Source organism: Phoca vitulina, unplaced genomic scaffold (genome assembly GCF_004348235.1).
Source record: "Phoca vitulina isolate PV1807 unplaced genomic scaffold, GSC_HSeal_1.0 scaffold7, whole genome shotgun sequence".
NCBI lineage: Eukaryota > Metazoa > Chordata > Mammalia > Carnivora > Phocidae > Phoca > Phoca vitulina.
In genome coordinates, this window is record NW_022589710.1 from 10,989,773 (window position 1) to 11,011,169 (window position 21,397).

The window sequence follows — 21,397 nt, forward strand, 5'->3', positions numbered from 1 at the left end:
GGAACGTGAGGCACAAATTCTGGAGAGCTTACATTTTATCCACCCGGTGGTGGAGCCAGACTGCCATTTGCTATGGAGAAGCTGGAGGTTGTGTAAGTCTGTACCCATCGAGTCGGGGGTTACCCGGCTTCCAGAGCTGGCCACGATGTTGGCCAAGTCAAACAGTTGGGCTGAATTCTTTCCTGCTTGAGAGCACGGTATGAACAGCTCTGAGGGGCTCTGTTCTAGCAGCCATACTTCAGTAGATGAATCCATTCCAAGCCGCCTTTCTCACCTCTCTTTAAGTTGGCAACATAAGGGTTTTGTTTTTGCTTTTCAGAAAGTGACTCAGGACTTAATTTCCTGAATTTCAATGATCTTGCTTCCTACTGCTGATCCTCCAGGTCTAGCAGTCCTTAACTTTTGCAATGTTCATTCTTTTCCTTTTAAAAATATAATTGAAACTAGTGTGGGTTTTTTCATTTTTTTAAAAAAGATTTTATTTATTTGACAGAGAGAGAGAGCACAAGCAGGGAGAGCGGCAGGCAGAGGGAGAGGGAGCCTGATGCGGGGCTCGATCCCAGGGTCTCAGGATCATGACCTGAGCCGAAGGCAGATGCTTAACCGACTGACCCACCCAGGCACCCCTTGTTTTTCATTTTTTCTTTTCCAAGGAAAGCGTTTTTTTTTTTTAAGTTAACATTTTTTATCAGATCAAAATCTACAACAAGAGCTGCTATTTATTGATGTGGCAGAAATTGTACTAAGTGATTTATAAGTATTATATCGTTTGCTTCTTGCAACAACCTTGTGGGTAGGCATTCTTCTGAGGGGAAGTTAAGTGACTTGCCCAGGTCACTCAACGTCTAGGTGGCAGGGGTAGAGCAGAGTCCATGTTCTTAATCACAGCTGCCTAATTATAAAAACGTATGTGTTTATTGAAAAATATTTGGAAAATACAGAAAGTCTGAAGAAATCAATTTCCCTGAAATCCTGTCTACTGAAATAAACCACCATTAACATTATTTTCAACCTTTTTCTCTGCAGATATATCTTTTGCATATATACAATATATATTTTCATACAGTGTTAACTGAAAAGCAGGGAACAAAACTATACTGAATAATTCTACTTTTGAAAATATCAATAGGGGCAGGTGGGGGGCTCAGTCGTTAAGCGTCTGTCTGCCTTCGGCTCAGGTCATGATCCCGGGGCCTTGGGATCGAGCCCCGCATTGGGCTCCCTGCTCCGTGAGAAGCCTGCTTCTCCCTCCCCCACTCCCCCTGCTTGTGCTCCCTCTCTCACTGTCTGTCAAATAAATAAATAAAAATCTTTTTAAAAATAAAAAATAAAAATATCAATAAATAGGACTCTTACTCCACATTCATCATGTCTTTTTTTTTTTTTAAGATTTTATTTATCTGAGGGGCACCTGGGTGGCTCAGTGGGTTAAGCGTCTGCCTTGGGCTCAGGTCCTGATCCCAGGCTCCTGGGATAGAGTCCCACGTCTGGCTCCCTGCTAAGCAGAGAGTCTACCTCTCCTTCCCCCCCGCCCCGGGGGGCTCCTGCGTTCTTTCTCTCTCTCTTACAAAAATAAATAAAATTCTTAAAAAAAAAAACAAAAAACTTTATTTGAGCGAGAATGAGTGGGGGGGAGGGGCAGAGGGAGAGGGAGAAGCAGGTTCCCAAGGCAGACACTTAACGACTGAGCCACCCAGGCGTCCCCCATCATGTCTTTTTACTCTAACATGATGTAATGAGTATTTTCCAATATCATTAAATATTACTCAGAAACATGATTTTTAATGGCCACATTTCATTATGTAAATTTCCTATCATTTAATCTTTATGTTGATACCTTTTCTTCTACCATAAATAAAATTGTGGTAAACCTCTACATATAGTTTTGTTCTATTCTTATGAATGGTCAAATATATATTGAGCTCCTAGTATGTACTAGCTACTATGCTAGATATAAGAGAGAGAGTGGTGAGCAAAAGAGGCATGGTCTCATCCTTTAGGGAGTTAGCAATCCAGTGAAGGAGATTTAATCCACATTAACCCACTGAGCACAAAAATCCCTGTAAATACATACTGTGATAAAAAGGAAAGGCACATGTTGCTGAGAGCATGTACCACCAGAGAGTCTGCTTTCATCTGGGGGATTACAGAAAACCTCTCCAAGGAAGTAATAATGGGCTTGAGATCTGAGTGAAAAGTAGGAGCTGGATGAGCAAGGATGCTGGACAAGAGCATTCTAGGCAGTGGGAACAGTAAGCGCAAAGGTCCTGTAACAGGAAGCAGCACAGGGCACTTGCGGAGCAGTCAGCACAGCTGGAGTAGATGTAGCCTGGAAAGCAAGAGGGAATGGGAGCTAGACAGGTGGGGGAGGTAGCAGAAGGGTGGAGGTTGGTGCCTACAGGCCTCATTGAAGGTCTTTTTTTTTTTTTTTTAAAGACTTATTGATTGATTTATTTTAGAGAGAGAGCATGCATGCGCACACGCATGTGTGAGTGCAAGCCAGGGCATGGGGGCGGGGGGGGGGGGGGGCAGTAGTAGAGGGAAAGAATCTCAAGCCAACTCCCCACTGAGCGTGGAGCCCACTGTGGGGCTCCATCTCACGACCCTGAGATCACAATCTGAGCCAAAATCAAGAGTCAACCACTTAACCGACTGAGCCACCCAGGCCCCCCTCATTGAAGATCTTGATCTTTATCCTAAAATGTAAAAAGACTGAAGGATTGTAAACAGGATGAACTCTGAGTTGGGAAAGATTCCTCTGCTTACTGTATGGAGGACATGCGGGAGATGCAGCATGAGGAAGCTTGTGAGGAAGCTTGACAATAATCCTGGTGAGAAATGATAGCAGCCTGGGCCAGGGGCACGGAAGAGGTGAACAAATCTGAGAGATCTTCTAGAAGGTAAGATTTGGAGGATTGGTGATGGATTGGTTAAGGAAGTGTGAGGGAGAAGGAGGTGTGGGACTGCTGCCCGGCTTCTGACTTGCAGAACTAAAGGCACAGACTTCAGTCAGGAACACGGACAAAAAAGCAAGTTTGTGGGAGGTAGTACAGTCATGAAGCTGGGTTAGGAAATCTTTTTCTTCTTTTGCAAAGAACCAATTTTTATAATCTTGGTTTAATTTAAAATTTAGGAGTTTAATTTCCACATATTTGGGAATTTCCTAAATTACTTGTCATTATTAATTTCTAATTTCACTCCATTGTGATCAGACAACATATTTTGTTTCAATCCATTGATTCAAACCAGAAAGGCAAAGATAATCCTTTCTTTTGTTTTCCCTTTAATCTTCCAGGACTCAGCATGGCACATGGTAGCAGTTACTAGAAGAACCAAAGTATCATCCCATAGATTAGTTTACTGGTCCTAGGGGAAAACACAACTGTGTAATGGGAGGATCAGACTGTGATCATCTGACCACACTGATCAATCATGAACTCACTATCAGTGGGACAACCCGATAATGTGTGCACCTGATGTGATGCAGTAAGAAGGACACAGAATCATCTAGGAAATATTCCTATCAAAAATGTTTAGCCTGTGTGGCTCAGATGGTTAAGCCTCTGCCTTCGGTTAGGGTCAGGATCTCCAGGTCCTGGGATCAAGCCCCATGTCGAGCCCCATGTCAGGCTCCCAACCTAGTGGGGAGTGGGCTTCTCTCTCTCACTCTGCCTCTCCCCCTGCTTGTGCACTGTCTCTCTCTCTCAAATGAATAAATAAAAAAAAAATCTTTACTAAAAAAAAAAATGTTTAGCCTGAGTCTAACCAACCTTTTAGATCTAACTGCCAGCTTACAGGAAATGCAGGGAATAGGGAAACAAGGAAAATGACCTCACAGGAAACCATGAGACAAATCCAGAAGGTGGGACATTCTACAGGACATACTGAGTTTCTTCAACAAGTCAGTGGCATTAAAAAAAGGAAAAAAAAAAGGTTGTTGGAGACTGTTCTAGATTACAGGAGGCTTAGGAAGAACAAAAACCAAATGTAATATGTGGACTTTGTTGGACAGTGGTTCAAATATACAAGCTGTAAAAAGACATTTTGGGGACAATTAGGGAAATTTGAATATATATCAGGTATTAGATTATATTAAGAAACCATTAATTTGTTAGGTGTAATAATGGTCTCTCTTTGATACACAGCCAGGGCTCAGAATCTCAGGGTCAGGCCCAGTGGGATTCAAGCAGCAGACCTGGGTGTCTACAAGACCAAGAGTAGGCATAATCTCCCCGGACTTATCTCAGCAGTGAGGAGAAAACCTCTGCTCCAGGAATATAGCTGGATAAGAAGTAGGTGCTAGGGCGCCTGGGTGGCTCAGTCGATTAAGCATCTGCCTTTGGCTCAGGTCATGATCCCAGGGTCCTGGGATAGAGTCCCACATCAGGCTCCCTGCTCAGCGGGGAGCCTGCTTCTCCCTCTCCCACTACCTGCCGCTCCTCCTGCTTGTGCTCTCTCTCTCTTAAATAAATAAATAAAATCCTAAAAAAAAAAAAAGTGACTGCTAAGGGTCTGATGTCTGAAATTATGGATGGCAGGTCTGGAATTCATAAAAATTCCAGTAAGCCCAATAGTTTCTTGGAAAGCAAGGGAATTTCACTGCCATGAAGATTGTTCTAGAGCCCCCAGGGATCCAATGTTATGATTGATTCTTATAAATAAATCAATAATAAGTAAGTCATGTGCTGCCCTACTTTTCATGTGTTCTATGTCACTGTCCAGGAGGAAATGAACCTTTCCTCTTAGCATTCTTGGTAAAACTTCAGCTTTGCTCAGTTCTCCTTCACAGCTCCTTCTTCATGTCCGCACACGCAATGTGGGGATATGAAAGTCTGCACTAGTAAATGGAATCTCTTATCTTGCTTTAGAATAGGCTTATGTTGGGGTGCCTGGGTGGCTCAGATGGTTAAGCGTCTGCCTTTGGCTCAGGTCATGATCCCAGGACCCTGGGATGGAGCCCCACATCGGGCTCCCTGCTGAGATTCTCCCTCTCCCTCTGCTGCTTCCCCTGTTTGTACACTCTCTCTGTCAAATAAATAAAATCTTAAAAAAAAAAAAAATAGGTTTATGTATCCTAGGAGCTGAATTTCCTGCTACCTTAAAAAAAAAAAAAAAAAACGAAGCAGTTGCGATAGTTTGGATTTTGTCTATCTTGTTTTCTATTAATGTAACTATTTGTAGAATTTATCTTGCTGTTTTATCTAATTATCATCCTAATGAAATCAACCAGAAATTGGACAGCTAGATCACCATAGTTTGGATGGCCACCTACCTAGTTCCACTGACCTTGGTCCGGAAATACTGTGGAAAGTAAGTTTCACAAGTCTTTATTTAGATCTCACTTCTCTTATCTCGATGTAGAGCTTGCAGCCCGGGTCCTACATAACATTTCTAAGTACTGGGGAAAAGAGGAAAGGAGGGAATTTACATTTTTTTTTTTTTAAAGATTTTATTTATTTATTTGAGAGAGAGAGAATGAGAGACAGAGAGCATGAGAGGGGGGGAGGGTCAGAGGGAGAAGCAGACCCTCTGCCGAGCAGGGAGCCCGATGCGGGACTCGATCCGGAGACTCCAGGATCATGACCTGAGCCGAAGGCAGTCGCTTAACCAACTGAGCCACCCAGGCGCCCGGGAATTTACATTTATTGAGTAGCTATTATTGGCCAGGCATTATACTATTTCACCTATGTTCACTCACTTATTTGGGGATGAATATAAAGTAGTAAAGGCGACTGGCTCTAAAAAATGAAATCAGAGACAGAGAGAGAGAGATCGGGAGGGAGGAAGGGAGAAGCAGGGATGTGTGGGGGAAGCAGGGATATAAAACTGGCAAAATGTTAACAATTACGGAATCCAAATGGAGGGTATACAGGTACTCTGTACTATTATTCAACTTTAACATTTTTTCACAATTATGGGGCACCTGCCTGGCTTAGTCAATGGAGTATGTGACTCTTGATCTCAGGGTTGTGAGTTCAAGCCCCACGTTGGGCGTAGAAATTACTGAAAAAAAAAAAAAATCTTAAAAAAAATATTTTTTTCACAATTGAAAAAAAATTTCCTAAATACTTAAATGTAGTTATCATATGACCTAGCATATAACTACTAAATATATAGCCAAGAAATGAAAACTTACATCTGTACACAAGAAAACTTGTACACAAACGTTCTTATTTATGAGAGCGAAAAAGTGGAAACAACTCAAGAGCCCATCAACAGATGAACAAATAAACCAAAGTGGTATATCCGTACAATCGAATATTATTTTAGTTGGCCATAAAAATGAATGAAGTTCTGATATATGCAATGACATGGATAAACTTTGAAAGAATTCTGCTAAGAAACCAATCACAAAAAACACACATCTTATGATTCCATTTATATGAAATGTCCAGAATAGGCAAATCTCTAGAAACAGAAAGCAGATTAGTGGCTGCCTAGGGCTGAAAGTAGGAGGTTGAGGTGGAGTGATTGTTAATGGGTATGGGGCTTCTTTTGTGGGGCATGGGGGATAAGAATGTTCTAAAATTAGAATGTGGTGATGGTTACATAACTGTGACTATACTAAAAAAAACAATGAATTGTACACTTTAAATGGGTAAATTGTATGACATATGGATTATATCTCAATAAAGCTGTTTAAAAAAAAGGATAACAGATCAAGACTGCCTGGGTTTGGATCCTCTCTACCACCTTCTTTGTCATTTTACCTTGGACAAGTTATTTAAGCTCTAGGCTACAGTTTCTAAACTAAATAGAGGAGTAATAGCATCACTACTAGCCTTGTTTGGAGGAATAATCTGTGAGATAATCTATGTGAAGTGCCCATAGTAAATTCTCAATAAATGTTAGCTATTATGATGATGATGATGATGATGGATTATCCAACAACCTTAGAGTTTGGTACTATTCTCATTTTTCAGATGAGGACTCTGAGGCCCACAAAGTTAATACTTTGCCCAAGGTCATGCACCTAATAAAGGAGCAGATATTCTGATGACACATGACTGTAAAAGCCAGGCTTTTCCACCATGTAATTTTGCCTGCTAGAGTAGATGTATCTTTTGTGGTATAATATGCATTTATATAAGACGCTTTAAGAATTATGTAATTAGGGCGCCTGGGTGGCTCAGTTGGTTAAGCGACTGCCTTCGGCTCAGGTCATGATCCTGGAGTCCCGGGATCGAGTCCCACATCGGGCTCCCTGCTCAGCTGGGGGTCTGCTTCTCCCTCTGACCCTCTTCCCTCTCTTGCTATCTGTCTCTCATTCTCTCTCTCTCAAATAAATAAATAAAATCTTAAAAAAAAAAAATGGTATTATAAAAAAAAAAAAGAATTATATAACTAGGGGCGCCTGGGTGGCTCAGTCGTTAAGCGTCTGCCTTCGGCTCGGGTCCTGATCCCAGGGTCCTGGGATCAAGCCCCGCATCGGGCTCCCTGCTCCGCGGGAAGCCTGCTTCTCCCTCTCCCATTCCCCCTGCTTGTGTTCCCTCTCTCACTGTCTCTCTGTCAAATAAATAAATAAAATCTTTAAAAAAAAAAAAAAAAGAATTATGTAACTAGGCCCGCATCAGACTCCCTGCTCAGCAGGGAGTCTGCTTCTCCCTCTGATCCTCCCCCCTCTCATGCTCTCTGTCTCATTCTCTCAAATAAATAAATAAAATCTTTAAAAAAAAAAAAAATTATGTAACTAGCTTTCTCTTTCTCACCACCATCCTACTCTGCGTGGCTGACTGCTTCTTGCCATGTCTTTTCACAAGACTTTCAGAATCAAGCGATTCCTGGCCAAGAAACAAAAGCAGAATCGTCCCATTCCCCAGTGGATTCGGATGAAAACTGGTAATAAAATCAGGTACAACTCCAAGAGGAGGCACTGGAGAAGAACAAAGCTGGGTCTGTAAGGCGTCACACATCATGAGATGACACACTTAACTGGCACACGTATTTAATTAAGCTGCGTGAAGATCATGTGTTCTATCATTCTGTAAACATCCTTCTTACCTGGCCATAGACTTGTCTAATCACGGAAATTTTTCTCTGTGACTATGCCTCTGTACCAGTAGGTTGGTTCGGTAATAAATTTGAGACCTTTCGGCTCTACTGCTGTTGTGTTTCTGATTTGTGAAGGACTGAATCGCCCCACCTGTCAGATCATGCATAGCACTGTCAGAACTTTCTGCAGTGACAGAAATGTCCCTTGACAACCAAATATGTAAAGTGTGGCTAAGGGGCGCCTGGGTGGCTCAGTGCCTTAGGCCCAGGTCATGATCTCAGGGTCCTGTGATCGGGCTCCCCACTAAGCAGGGTATCTGCTTGCCCCTCCCCTGGCTCGTGCTCTCTCTTTCTCAAATAAGTAAATAAAATCTTTAAAAAAAAAAAAAGAATTATGTAACTGCATGTGAGAAATTAATATGCTAAAAAAAGTCTAATTTTGACATAGCTTTTTTTTTTTTTTAAAGATTTTATTTATTTATTTGACAGAGAGAGAGACAGCGAGAGAGGGAACACAAGCAGGGGGAGTGGGAGAGGGAGAAGCAGGCTCCCCGCAGAGCAGGGAGCCAGATGTGGGACTCGATCCCGGGACCCTGGGATCATGACCTGAGCCGAAGGCAGTCGCTTAACCGACTGACCCACCCAGGCGCCCCTTGACATAGCTTTTTATGCCAAAGTGATATTATTTAATATTCCCCAAACTGCTCTAGCTCAATCCTCTGACATAGTGATCAATAAGATGACAATTTGTCAGTGTGCAAAACAAGCAGACTTCCCCTCTATCCATGTGGTGTATCTGAATGGCCCTGGGCTATTTTTACAGCAAGATTAATGGAATTAATCATGTATTTTCTAGGTCCAGCACAGAACACTTCCCACCTTGTGTTATGGCTATTTACATATATTTCTTCTCTTCTCTTCTCAGTAAGAGAATGCTAAACATAGAATGTATTCACTCAATTGCTGTTTTTTTGTTTTTTTTTTTAGATTTCTTTTTATTTATTTGACAGAGACACAGCAAGAGAGGGAATACAAGCAGGGGGAGTGGGAGAAGGAGAAGCAGGCTTCCCGCTGAGTAGGAGCCGGATGTGGGGCTCAGGACCCTGGGATCAGGACCTCAGCCGGAGGCAGACGCTTAACAACTGAGCCACCCAGGTGCCCCCATTCAATTGTTTTGAACAAGTGAGTGAATGAACAAAAAGATGAACAAATACATGCGAGCCACACACTTTAACAGTCACTGGCTCTAATACTGGCAATATACTTTCCTACAGATTGTGCACTTCATGCTAAGGGCCGGATGGAGAGTAAGATTTACAACTAAAGAGTTAAGGTACTCTTCATCCCAGAACTGGACAAAAAGTCCTAATAACTCCTTTTAAGCTATAAATTGAACTACCACATATTTCCAAAAGTACTGACTGTTCCCATTTAATCACCTCCCTCTTTACTCCCCTCCCAAAACCATACACATGTACACAGCTGGGATTTTCCTGCTTCTTCCTTAAATTTGTTAAACAATGCCTGATTAACAATCTAGTAATAGAGCTGTATTTAAGTAGTACACACTGTGAAAAGCCTTCCGGCTACCATAGGACACCAGTCTAACTGAGTATTTAAAAAGATGTCTAGGGTGCCTGGGTGGCTCACTTGGTTAAGCGACTGCCTTCAGCTCAGGTCATGATCCTGGAGTCCTGGGATCGAGTCCCGCATCGGGCTCCCTGCTCAGCAGGAAGCCTGCTTCTCCCTCTGACCCTCCTCCCTCTCATGCTCTCTATCATTCTCTCTCTCTCTCTCAATAAATAAATAAAAATCCTTAAAAAAAATTATTAAAAAAAAAAAAAAAGAAGAAGAAGTCTAGCCTGCTACAGCCAACTAGACCTGAGTTCTACACCTTCCTGGATGGCAACTGCATACGTGGTACTCAGGGCTGTGTCTGGCACATACTAAGCATGTAGTAAACGTCTTCTGTATGAATGAATGAAATTGTCTGCTTTTCTTTGGCTCCTAATCATCTTGCCCACATTTTGTATTAGAATTCCCATTTTCCCAGGTACAGATTTGAGTTCCACTGTGGGGACTAGGGGCAAGGCTTTAGATGAAAAAATAAGAGGGACAGTTGAAAATCCATCCAATTAGAGAAAGAGGAAAGTGAAGGGATTTATAAAAGACCAGAGTTTTTTTATGCAAAATATTATCTATGGGTTTGAACTCTGTGCAGGTCAACTTAGTTCTCTTTCTTCTGTGGCCATGGTATGGTCCTAAACCTGTCATCTTCTGTTAATGTATGCCCTTAAAGAGGGAAGGGAACGCAAAGCAAGAAGGAAATCCAATACCAATTTTGAGGGCGGGGGGGAAGCCTCTCAAAACACAGGTTCTACTAAGTCAGTGATGTCATCTTTAAAGATGACATAACGTTTTAATGCACTCAAAGACCATGAAGATTATGAGCCTCCCTGATAATTCCCTGACTACAGGCAAAATAAATATCCAGAGATTAAATGAGGCAGGATATGCTACTGTAAAATGTGGAAGCACAGGACCGCTTGGATCCTCCACAGTTCACATGAAAGTTCATTCTCTTGTTCAACAACCTTTTTATTTAAATGCTTTCTATATACCAGGAACTATTTTAGGGGCTGGAGATCCAAATTAGGGGCTAAAAGAATGTGAAGCATGAAGAGTATCAGGAAATATTCAGAGGAGAAAGTTGCAAGAAATAATATGGGTAGAAACCTTCTCCCAACCCTGTAAGGCTCCACAGAGTACTGACTAGTCTTTTTCTTCCTTGACAGATAACTTTTTGAAAGAATAATGTAGGGGTGCCCTGGGTGGTTCAGGTGGTTAAGCATCTGCCTTCAGCTCAGGTCACTATCCTGGGGTCCTGGGATCCAGCCCCGTGTGTGTGTGTGTGGGGGGGGTCCTGCTCACCGAGGAGTCTGGTTTTCCCTCTCCCTCTGCCCCGCCCCCCCGCTTGTGCATACACTCTCTCAAATAAAATGCTTAAAAAAAAGAATAATCTATACCTCTACTTCTGTACAGAATTAAGAATGAACATTTAGAAACTTTTATAGAAATTTGACATGGCCATGATCTCCAAGCCTGTCATCAGTGGACCTGTCTTGTTGAACAGAGTGTAGACCAGTTAGGTTGTCATCCAACTCTCAGGGTACCTTGCACCTGGTGCAAGCGACATACTAGTCACGCACAGCAGGACTGCTGTCAGATTGGAAATTACAGATACTGTGCTTCACCACAGACATTCGAAAAGCACTGGTCTATACCACACTGTTTCCACTTCATCACTTGTTCAGTCTTCAAGCCATTTCAAACTGGCATCAGCCCTCCCCACTCTGCTGAAAATGCCACAGGAAATGTCACTGACCTTCTTATGGCCAAGTTTGGTGGATTCTTTTATGTCCTCATGGTATGTGGCATCCCCAGCATTTGACACCCTTTGTTCCTGTAACGTTACAGAAGTTGTGTTCTCCCACCTTGCCGACAACTCCTTCTTTCTGTCCAGGCTTCTCTTCTGCCTACTCGTTGGCCTGTTTCTCTTCTCATGTTACACTCACACAGATTACTGCTGGGCAATCTTACTGATGTTCCATGGTTTCGACTATAAACTGTTGACTTCTAAATCTCTATTTCCAGGGTTATAAACTTGATGGTACACTAATGTGCTTAGAATATTTACAAAAGAAATCAGTTTAAGTTAAAAAAGCAAGATAAACAGAGAATCCATTTTCTTTTACAATTATTTTCAAAAATTATATATTATTTAGCCCCAGAAACCATTTTTAATCCAAATGAAATCATATAGGAAACTCTAATATACAAAACAAAATAAAAGCAGTTCCTCTGAAATGGATGTGAGCCCTATTCATTTAGTCCTTTACTTCTTGGGGCTCTCAGGTAATAGCTAAACCATGGGATTTCTTTCTTTTTTTTTTAAAGTAGGTTACATGCCCAACATGGGGCTTGAACTCACAACCCTGAGATCAAGAGTCATATGTTCTACTGACTGAGCCAGCCAGGATTTTTTTAGGATTTTTTAACTTGGGGTCTTTGGATGCCCAAGGGATCCATGGAAAGAATTCAGGGGACCTATTAAAAATTACATCTTTTTTTAAAAAAAGATTTTATTTATTTGAGAAAAAGAGAGTGCGTGAGAGAGAGCACGAGCAGAGGGGAGGGGCAGAGGGAGAGTGAGAGGCAGATTCCCCACTGAGCAGGGAGCCAGCCCAGGGGGCTCACTCCCAGGACCCTGGGATCATGACCTGAGCCAAAGGCAGACACTTAACTGCTGAGCCACCCAGGTGCCCTGAAAAATTACATCTTTATTTTAACTAACCACTACTTGAAATCTATTACTTCCTTAAACTATGAATATAGACCAAAAAAAAGTTATGAATATAGACCATAAACCACAGTACTATCCGCAGTACTTATGGGCTCGTCACCAATAGAAATCACACATTCAAATCATATTATGTTATCGCAGATCTCAAAGTATCATTTACATTCATCACTACATATTATGGTAGTTATTATATTACCACTAGACACTTACATAATGTGTTAATAAAAAAGCATATATATTAAGGTATCACTTTTGATGGATGTATTTTATATATATAAATACATATATATATGTAAATTTTAAAACATTCTAAGTAGGGATCCATGGTGCAAGAGGCTAAGAACCCCTGTAGAAACTCAGGGTTTTGTGACAATTACCCACATGGAACACATAACTCCCAAAGTAAGTTCTCTACTTTGGCCCTAGCCCTTCTCCAAAAGGATGTAATGGAAGCGGTGATTAAAAAGGCCCTTTTTGTTCTTTATTTTATTTTTTTTATTATTATTATCTATTCATGAGAGTCAGAGAGACAGAGAGAGAGAGTGAGGCAGAGGGAGAAGCAGGCTCCCTGCCTAGCAGGGAGCCTGATGCGGGACTCGATCCCAGGACCCTGGGATCATGACCTGAGCCACCCAGGCGCCCTGTTCTTTATTTTAAAGAGATATTCAGTGAAGAAAGAGGCTGTTGGAATCTCATTTCAAATAACTCTGTATTTGAGGGGAAAATGTCTTGATTTTTTAAAAAAACATTCTTCTCTAAATGCTATTTAAAGCACACTTCTATGAAATTTTTTCTCTTTCAATTCTTTTTTCCTGTATTCCCTCAATGCTTATTCAATTGCTTATCACTGAATACTTATTAGTTCACAGGTCTATTTTGTCTTGCCAACTGGATTATAAAAGTGCCCTTGAGAAGTTTATTTCTCAGGATGGTGAGAATAGTGTTCTACAAATAGACATTCAATAAATGTTTCCTGATGTGTATAAGGCCTTTCACAAAAGTGAACTTATTTACCATAAAAGCAATAATAAAAACCAATATGGTTAAGCAATGTTTATTACAAGGTGCTGAAAAAAGAGGAATCTTTGGTTCTGGATAGTATTTTGTGAAAGGAATTAAGATATATGTTTATAAATAGCTTTTATTTACTAGTAAGAATTAAAAATCTTCCTTAATAAAAAGTGGTCTTTCAGATAATCTGAAAATTCCATTTTCTATCACCGGCAGAGTGGGACAGGCTTTCTCTAATGAGCAGATTATATGAATATTGCTAAATTCTTTTTGATCCAGGAATTCAGCCATGATTTTTAAAACTATAAGATAAATTCTACTTCAAAGATGTTATTTATATCTATAGTAGTTTTAACTTTTTCTTACCTATTGAAACCATTGTTTTATGAACATTACTGCCAATCAGGTTTGTAAATCTAAATTCAAGTAGCAGAAGTATGACTTTTTAACCAATGGTTTATTTCAAAATGCTACTTTCATTAAAAAGGTGTTAATATTTTTTCTTTCCACATTTACAAATTTCCTAATAAGCCTCTTCCGAGCCAGTCTGATGTTTAAATGATCTTAAATGTCAATAATACTAAAAATATAGCTAACAATTTCCAAATAGTGGTTAATTTTTTTAACCATTAATTAACCTTTAATTTGGAAATCAATCAAGTCCTGTCACTTCTACATACCTCTTAAATACACTCGTCCCAAGTGCATTTGCCACTGCCTTAATTCAGGCCTCCTAACTGCCTCCGATTTCCTCACCCTCCCATACATTCTCAACATGGTCATAAAACGATCAGACTTGGGTTTCAGAAAGATCATGACACTCCTCTGCTTAAAACCCTGCACTGGCTCCTTATCAGGCACAGGTTTCATGTTTGTTAGCACGGTATCCATGGCCCTCAATGATATGGCTCACACTCACCTCTCCTGCACTTCTCTCATCACAGGGCTTCAGGCTAAACTAAACAGCTGTGAGGAACTACTTGCAGGGCCTCTGCAAGGTTTTTCCTTTCCCCAGAGCAATCCTCTCACACTGAGTTCTGGTCAACTCTATCACACTTCACAACCCAGCTCACACATTACTTCTATAGGCCTTTTTTTTTTTTTTTTTTTTAAGATTTTATTTATTTATTTGATAGAGAATGAGAGACAGAGAGCATGAGAGGGAGGAGGATCAGAGGGAGAAGCAGACTCCCTGCCGAGCAGGGAGCCCGATGCGGGACTCGATCCCGGGACTCCAGGATCATGACCTGAGCCGAAGGCAGTTGCTTAACCAACTGAGCCACCCAGGCGCCCCTCTATAGGCCTTCTTGAAGCCCATCCAACTTCAATGTTAATCATCCCTCTTCTATGTCTTGTAACATATCATCATACTTACCACACGGCATTGTAATTGTTTAAATGCTTGCCTTTCCTGTATCACCGTAGACTTTCTGAGACCGTGAAAGGCGCTTCATGTTTGTTGAATTGAACTAAATTTGATCTAATGATCTGAGTAATTGGGAAACAGAGATGGGATGTTTCCAGAATGATTCACAGTGGCCAGGAGATCATGTTTCTCCACAGCAAACATAAATCTTATGTTTCTTTAATCACAAGGATTACCAGACCCTCTTGGAATAGCACACAGAACACAAACGCTTAAATATAGATAGCTTCTGGCTTAGTGCAAAATATATACATTATGTTTTATCTTAAACCTTTTAACAGAATACAAAGTAGAGTAAAGGATGGTTTATTTACACTATGTACTAGGAACTAGTATTTATTCACCCTTATCATACACATACCATGAGAAAAGTAGAGTCCTGATATATTGGAAACTATATGAAAGTTATGTAAGGGGTGCCTATAATCAGGTCCCAATGAAACCAAACTAAATGGCATAAAAAATACAGGGAAATTCTGTGGCTTCAAATATTTATGGTAGACTGCACCAAGTCATACAGCAAGCATTCAGGTAGGTGGGATGCATAATTTTCTAGATCCAAATCTGCTCCTTTGTGACTACAGACACAACAAAGTTCTCTTTCTGGGGTAAAAAACACTAAGGAATTTACACAAACAATATTGAAAGATAAAGTCTTCCCTTTTACCAGCACACACAAATGACTTAAAAACTAGTTTTAGCTACAGATATCTCCATATTAGTCATAATAGCTTAACAAATAATTTGTCTGCAATATTTAAAATTCGCTCGATTTAACTTTGCTCTTTTCTGTATTTTGCAGATTCTACACTAAACACGTTATTTTTGAAATAAAAATATAATCATTTAAAAAAGTTATGCAGAAAAGTATCAACCATGTTAGCCTAGCCCATTTTTTAGGGTTTTTCAATGAGAATGTCATTAGAATTTCTGTTTTACCTAAGGCTCATTTTTTAGAATTCTATTCATTATTTTACATATTGCCAAGAGAAAATCTGAATGAAATAAAATATCCAGCTCAGAGAAGAAAACTTTTTTGTTGCAGTGGCAATGACACTGAATGACACTTCAACTAATCCCAAAACTTTTTTCTATAGCCAGGACACAAGATTATCTATCTAATTCAATCACCTGGTATTTCTTAAAAATTGCTATTCAGTGATAACTATAAGGCATTTTTCTTTAGCAGGTAGATAAAAACAAAGCCAAAATTAGGAGGTAAAAACTGTTAAATCAACCTCCTACCAAATTTAATTCTAATGCAAAATGTACACATGACTCAATATGCAATAGTATTAAAAACTGTAAATCAACAATTTTACTTTTAAAAATCAACTAAGGCCTGAAAAACCCAGATACATTCTAAAACCTAAATATATTGCAAATTAGGAAAATGACTAACACCAAGTTTTGTTAGTTCCCCATCCCCCTCATGTAAACGACTTTTTGAAATGGAAACTATAAAGAAACTATGCATCTCTTCATAACACAATTATCAATAAGCAGTAACGAGTAAAGGGATTGTCACTTTCTTTCTAGTTCTTTGATCCATAGCTTTATTTTTTATTATTTTTAAAAAAGATTTATTTATTTTAGAGAGAGAGCACACAGGGGAGGGGCAGAGGGAGAGAATCTCAAGCAGACTCTCCACCGAGCACGGAGCCCAACACCAAGCGATCTAACAACCCTGAGATCATGACCTGAGCTGAAATCAAGAGTCAGACGCTTAACCAATTGAGCCACGGGTGCCCCATAGTTTTGGGGTTTTTTTTTTAAGATTTTATTTTTAAGTAATTTCTATATCAGTGTGGGGCTTGAACCTACAACCCCAAGATCAAGAGTTACACACTCCAACTGAGTCAGCCAGGCATCCCTGATCCATAGCTTTATTTTATACACAAAAGGTTTACACATTAATCTTCACATAAAATTCTTTTACACTTATTTCATGAAGTCTACAACTCTTTCATATCTTATTCCTTGTACGGTATAGCAAAGTTTTATGATCTCTAGAACAAAGTACTCTACTGCCATTTTTACCTTTGATAAAACTAATTATGCCAATTTGGGAACTGACTTTTTTATCTGGTGATTTAGTTTGCTGCTGATAAAAAAAGGCCCCATCAGCTCACAGAAACACATAGAAACTATGGGCAATATGCCCAGGAATTTTGTGATTCACTCAGTAACTATCAACTTCCCAAAGGAAATATTTGAAATTCCACTATTAAGAATATATAAAATGAGGAAAAAGTACTACAAGAAGATAGTAACATTAACTTAAGTGCTTTTTCATGTTAGAAAATTATACATTTGAGGGGCACCTGGGTGGCTCAGTCGTTAAGCATCTGCCTTCGGCTCAGGTCATGATCCCAGCGTTCTGGGATCGAGCCCCACATTGGGCTTCCTGCTTGGCGGGAAGCCTGCTTCTCCCTCTCCCACTCCCCCTGCTTGTATTCCCTCTCTCGCTGTCTCTCTCTCTGTCAAATAAATAAATAAAATCTTTAAACAAAAAAAATAAATAAATAAAAAATAAAAATTATACATTTGAACAAAAATCTGTTCCAAATTTTCATGTTATGCCGAATAAACTACTAAACCACTGTGTATGCATAATCAAATTAGCTGTCAGAAGTCAAGAGTAAATGGAAGTATTTATAAGATCTAGATGAAGAGTAATCAAAGCTACTTCCAAGTGAACACATCTAGGGAACATTTAAGAAAAACCTAATAAGCTAAAAAAAAATCAATTGGCATTTACGTTTTTTAAAGATTACTTTGCTTATCAAATGCCTGTTCTGATATTCCACTGTTTCAATAATCTAGAATAAACCTTTTCTCTTAACGGGAACAAGTTCATTTGTGTGCCTTTAACGATACAAGTATTGTCAAAGACAAAAATGACTTTTTAAAATATTAGTGACAGGGGCGCCTGGTGGTGCAGTCCATTAAGCTTCCAACTCTTGGTCATGATCTCAGGGTTGTGAGATTGAGCCCTGCATCAGGCTCTGCTCTCAGCGGAGTCTGCTTGGGATTCTCTCTCTCTCTCTCCCTCTGCTCCTCTCACTCGTGCTCTCAAATAAATAAATGTCTTTAAAAAAATATTAATGAGGGCGCCTGAGCGGCTCAGTCGTTAAGCGTCTGCCTTTGGCTCAGGTCATGATCCCAGGGTCCTGGGATCGAGTCCCACATCAGGCTCCCTCCTTGGGGGGAAGCCTGCTTCTCCCTCTCCCACTCCCGCTGCTTGTGTTCCTGCTCTCGCTATCTCTGTCTCTGTCAAATAAATAAATAAAATCTTAAAAAAAAAAAAAATTAATGAATTTTCGACACCTCACAGGGATACAGTGATGCCTCTTTTATCTACAGCTCAGTTATCTTACATACTTATTAAAATACCAAAAACCCAGGGGTGCCTGGGTGGCTCAGTCGTTAAGCGTCTGCCTTCGGCTCAGGTCATGATCCCAGGGTCCTGGGATGGAGCCCCACATCGAGCTCCCTGCTCAGCGGGAAGCCTGCTTCTCCCTCTCCCACTCCCCCTGCTTGTATTCCCTCTCTCACTGTCTCTCTCACTGTCAAATAAATAAATAAAATCTTTAAACAACAACAACAAAATATATATACCAAAAACCCAGAAAGTACACCAAAGTTGTTTAAATAGCCAAAAGAAATGTTAGAAGGTTCATATGCTCAGGCATTTTGCTCTCAAGCCCACAATGAGCCTATTCACTTTCTTATACACAATTCAAACAAACTGGCTTTCCAAGTCCACAGGAGATGAAAAGCATTAAGAGAACCTGGTATAAGTAAAGGATAGTGTTAATAGCAAAATGCAGTATCTTAGAGTTTACAAGTTTTAAAGTCAAAAGGAGAGCTAAAGGGGCACGTGGGTGGTTTAGTCGGTTAGGTGGTTTAGACGGTTAAGTGTCTGACTCTTGATTTCGGCTTAACTCATGATCTCAGGGTTGTGAGATCAAGCCCCGCGTTGGGCTCTGCACTTGGTGTGCAGCCTGCTTATTGTCTCTCTCCCTCTCCCTCTGCCCCTCCTCTGCTTCTCTCACTCTCATTAAAAAAAAAAAAAGAAAAGAGAAAAATAGTTACCAAAAAAAATGCATAAAAAAATCCAAAGTTGACTGTTCTGAGGCTAATTACTTAAAAGTAACCATATACTTCAAGAGAAGCTTAGTCAGCATACTACTACCTTATAAAATTGAAATTGGGGGCGCCTGGGTGGCTCACTCGTTAAGTGTCTGCCTTTGGCTCAGGTCATGATCCCAGGGTCCTGGGATTGAGCCCCACATTGGGCTCCCTGCTCCACAGGAAGCCTGCTTCTCCTTCTCCCACTCCCCCTGCTTGTGTTCCTGCTCTCACTGTCAAATAAATAAAATCTTAAAAAAAAAAATTGAAATTAATGACCTTGAGTCTTTCATACAGTTTCCTCTATTTAAGTATTACATTTTGACATCAGCCTACCTTTTTTTTTTTTTTTAAAGATTTTATTTATTAGAGAGAGAGAGCACATGAGAGGGGGTAGGGTCAGAGGGAGAAGCAGACTCCCTGCTGAGCAGGGAGCCCGATGCGGGACTCGATCCTGGGACTCCAGGATCATGACCTTAGCCGAAGGCAGTCGCTTAACCAACTGAGCCACCCAGGCGCCCTACATCAGCCTACTTTTTGATAGTATGACCACATCTGGTTTGCTGGGGACTGTTGCAACTTAAGCCTATTGTCCTGGCATAATTATTAAAACTCTCCCTTTTACTCTCAAGAAATGTCCTGGTTTGGGCTGCAAATTTTAGGATCCTACAAAGTACTTTCTATGTGCCAGTAACTACTCAAGTTGCTTTCATTTTCCTCAAATCTTATGAGACCGAGTATAATTATTATCTCCTTTTATACATGAACTAAGGCTCTGAGAGGTCTATTTTCCTAAGATCACTCAATTAATAAGTGTTAAAGACCAATATGTGAACAACCCAAGCAGTCTGATACCAAAGTTCTAGTACTTAACCACTATGATACACCATACTATCTCTCCTTAGAAAGATGGGTAGAGGAGCATGGGGAAGGAGATATCCAAGTTTTGGGAAAAAGAATAAGAGGTATCAGCCTTGGGGTGTCTGGCTGGCTCAGTCAGTAGAGCATCTGACTCTTGAACTCAGGGTAGTGAGTTTGAGCCCCATGTTGGGTGTAGAGATTACTTAAAAATAAAATCTTAAAAAAAATTTTTTTTTTCTTTTAAAACAAGAGGTATCAGCTTTCTGGAAAATGTGTTTATCCAATCCTTACGGTTTCCACAATTACACAAACTTACAATACTGAAACATCTAAGAAAATCTTTGAAGTGTAAAATTATTTCAGACTTTTATGACCATGGGCTTCCTTAGGAGACAAAAATTCCAAGACTATTTTTCAAATATTCTTGAGACACTATTTTGAAAACATACTAATTATGTCCTGTTGAAGAAAATCAGATTATTCCATTTTTTAAAAAAAGAAAATTAGTAACTCACTGTATGTTACATAAATGCAGAGTGAAAAGTATACTGGACCGGAATCAGCTTTGCTACTCAATAGCTGAGCTGTCCCTTAACCTCTCCAGACTTCAGTTTCTTCATGTGTAGCAGAGGAATATGGTTAGCTGGTTAAGAGGACCTAAGGGGATTAGATGAATTTCAGGTGTCTTAACAAATACAAAGGACTGTATAAATTTAGGATATTAATAATAAACAATCATAGGTTTTCAACAACCTGGATCATGACTCATGACAAGTACTCCATACCAGTATTTCTCTAGCTTTATTTCCTTTTATTTTTTACTTCAAAATTATTTGGGGGGAAAAGACTAGTTAATGGATTGGTCATACGTGAAAAAGAAAACTACACTAAAAAGATTAAGAGCAGTCACGAACATCAACTCAGAGGCTACACTTTACTACATTCTGAAAAACCAATGCCACATACCAGCTAATTTGTCCTTAAACTGTGAGATTAAGTGGAATAATTACAAAAATGAAGAGGTTCAAAGACTTATAATAAATCTTATTTTTAACATGGTTTTTTATCTATTTAACTACACGTAGAATGGTTTAACCAAATTACGTTTACATAGCATTTTCCTGTTTTCCAAAAATAATTTCCATAGTTGATCCTCTACAATGAGGTATAATGAATATTATTCTTATATTAAAAAAAAAAAAGAAACGAAACTGAGGCTCATAAAGAATAATTTGCCCAATTGCTTTATGACAAGAAATTGAAGTGAAGGGATGACTCCCAATTCTACATGGAAAAAAGCAATTTGGATGTTCTAGAGCAAAAGAAAAGCCTCAGACATCTTTATTGGCTGACATGAGACATGGAACATGTATAAATTCAAGCTGTCTGAAAAAGCAATATTCACTGGAGCCTGCCTGCACATCTCTAATAGTTTTAATATTCATAGAAAACTTAATATTCATGTTTGTTTGGATCTCAAACTATTATTAACTGTACAAGCAAAAATAGGACCTATAAAGAGCAGAACCAGATTATTTTTTCAGAGTGGCAAACCTAATGAAGGGTGCTCCCAACCCTTCTATGATTGACCATTGCTGAGATTATTCCTT

The 21,397-nt window shown here is 39.8% G+C and overlaps 1 protein-coding gene across 1 annotated transcript; it reads left to right on the forward strand.

Moving 5' to 3' along the window:
- The first annotated feature begins 7,717 nt into the window (after positions 1-7,717).
- Positions 7,718-7,992, forward strand: LOC116632618 (60S ribosomal protein L39-like). The gene has a single exon (XM_032404565.1). It carries the CDS (start codon positions 7,746-7,748, stop codon positions 7,899-7,901), a length of 156 nt encoding a protein of 51 aa, XP_032260456.1. The 5' UTR covers positions 7,718-7,745; the 3' UTR covers positions 7,902-7,992.
- Positions 7,993-21,397: the final 13,405 nt, after the last annotated feature.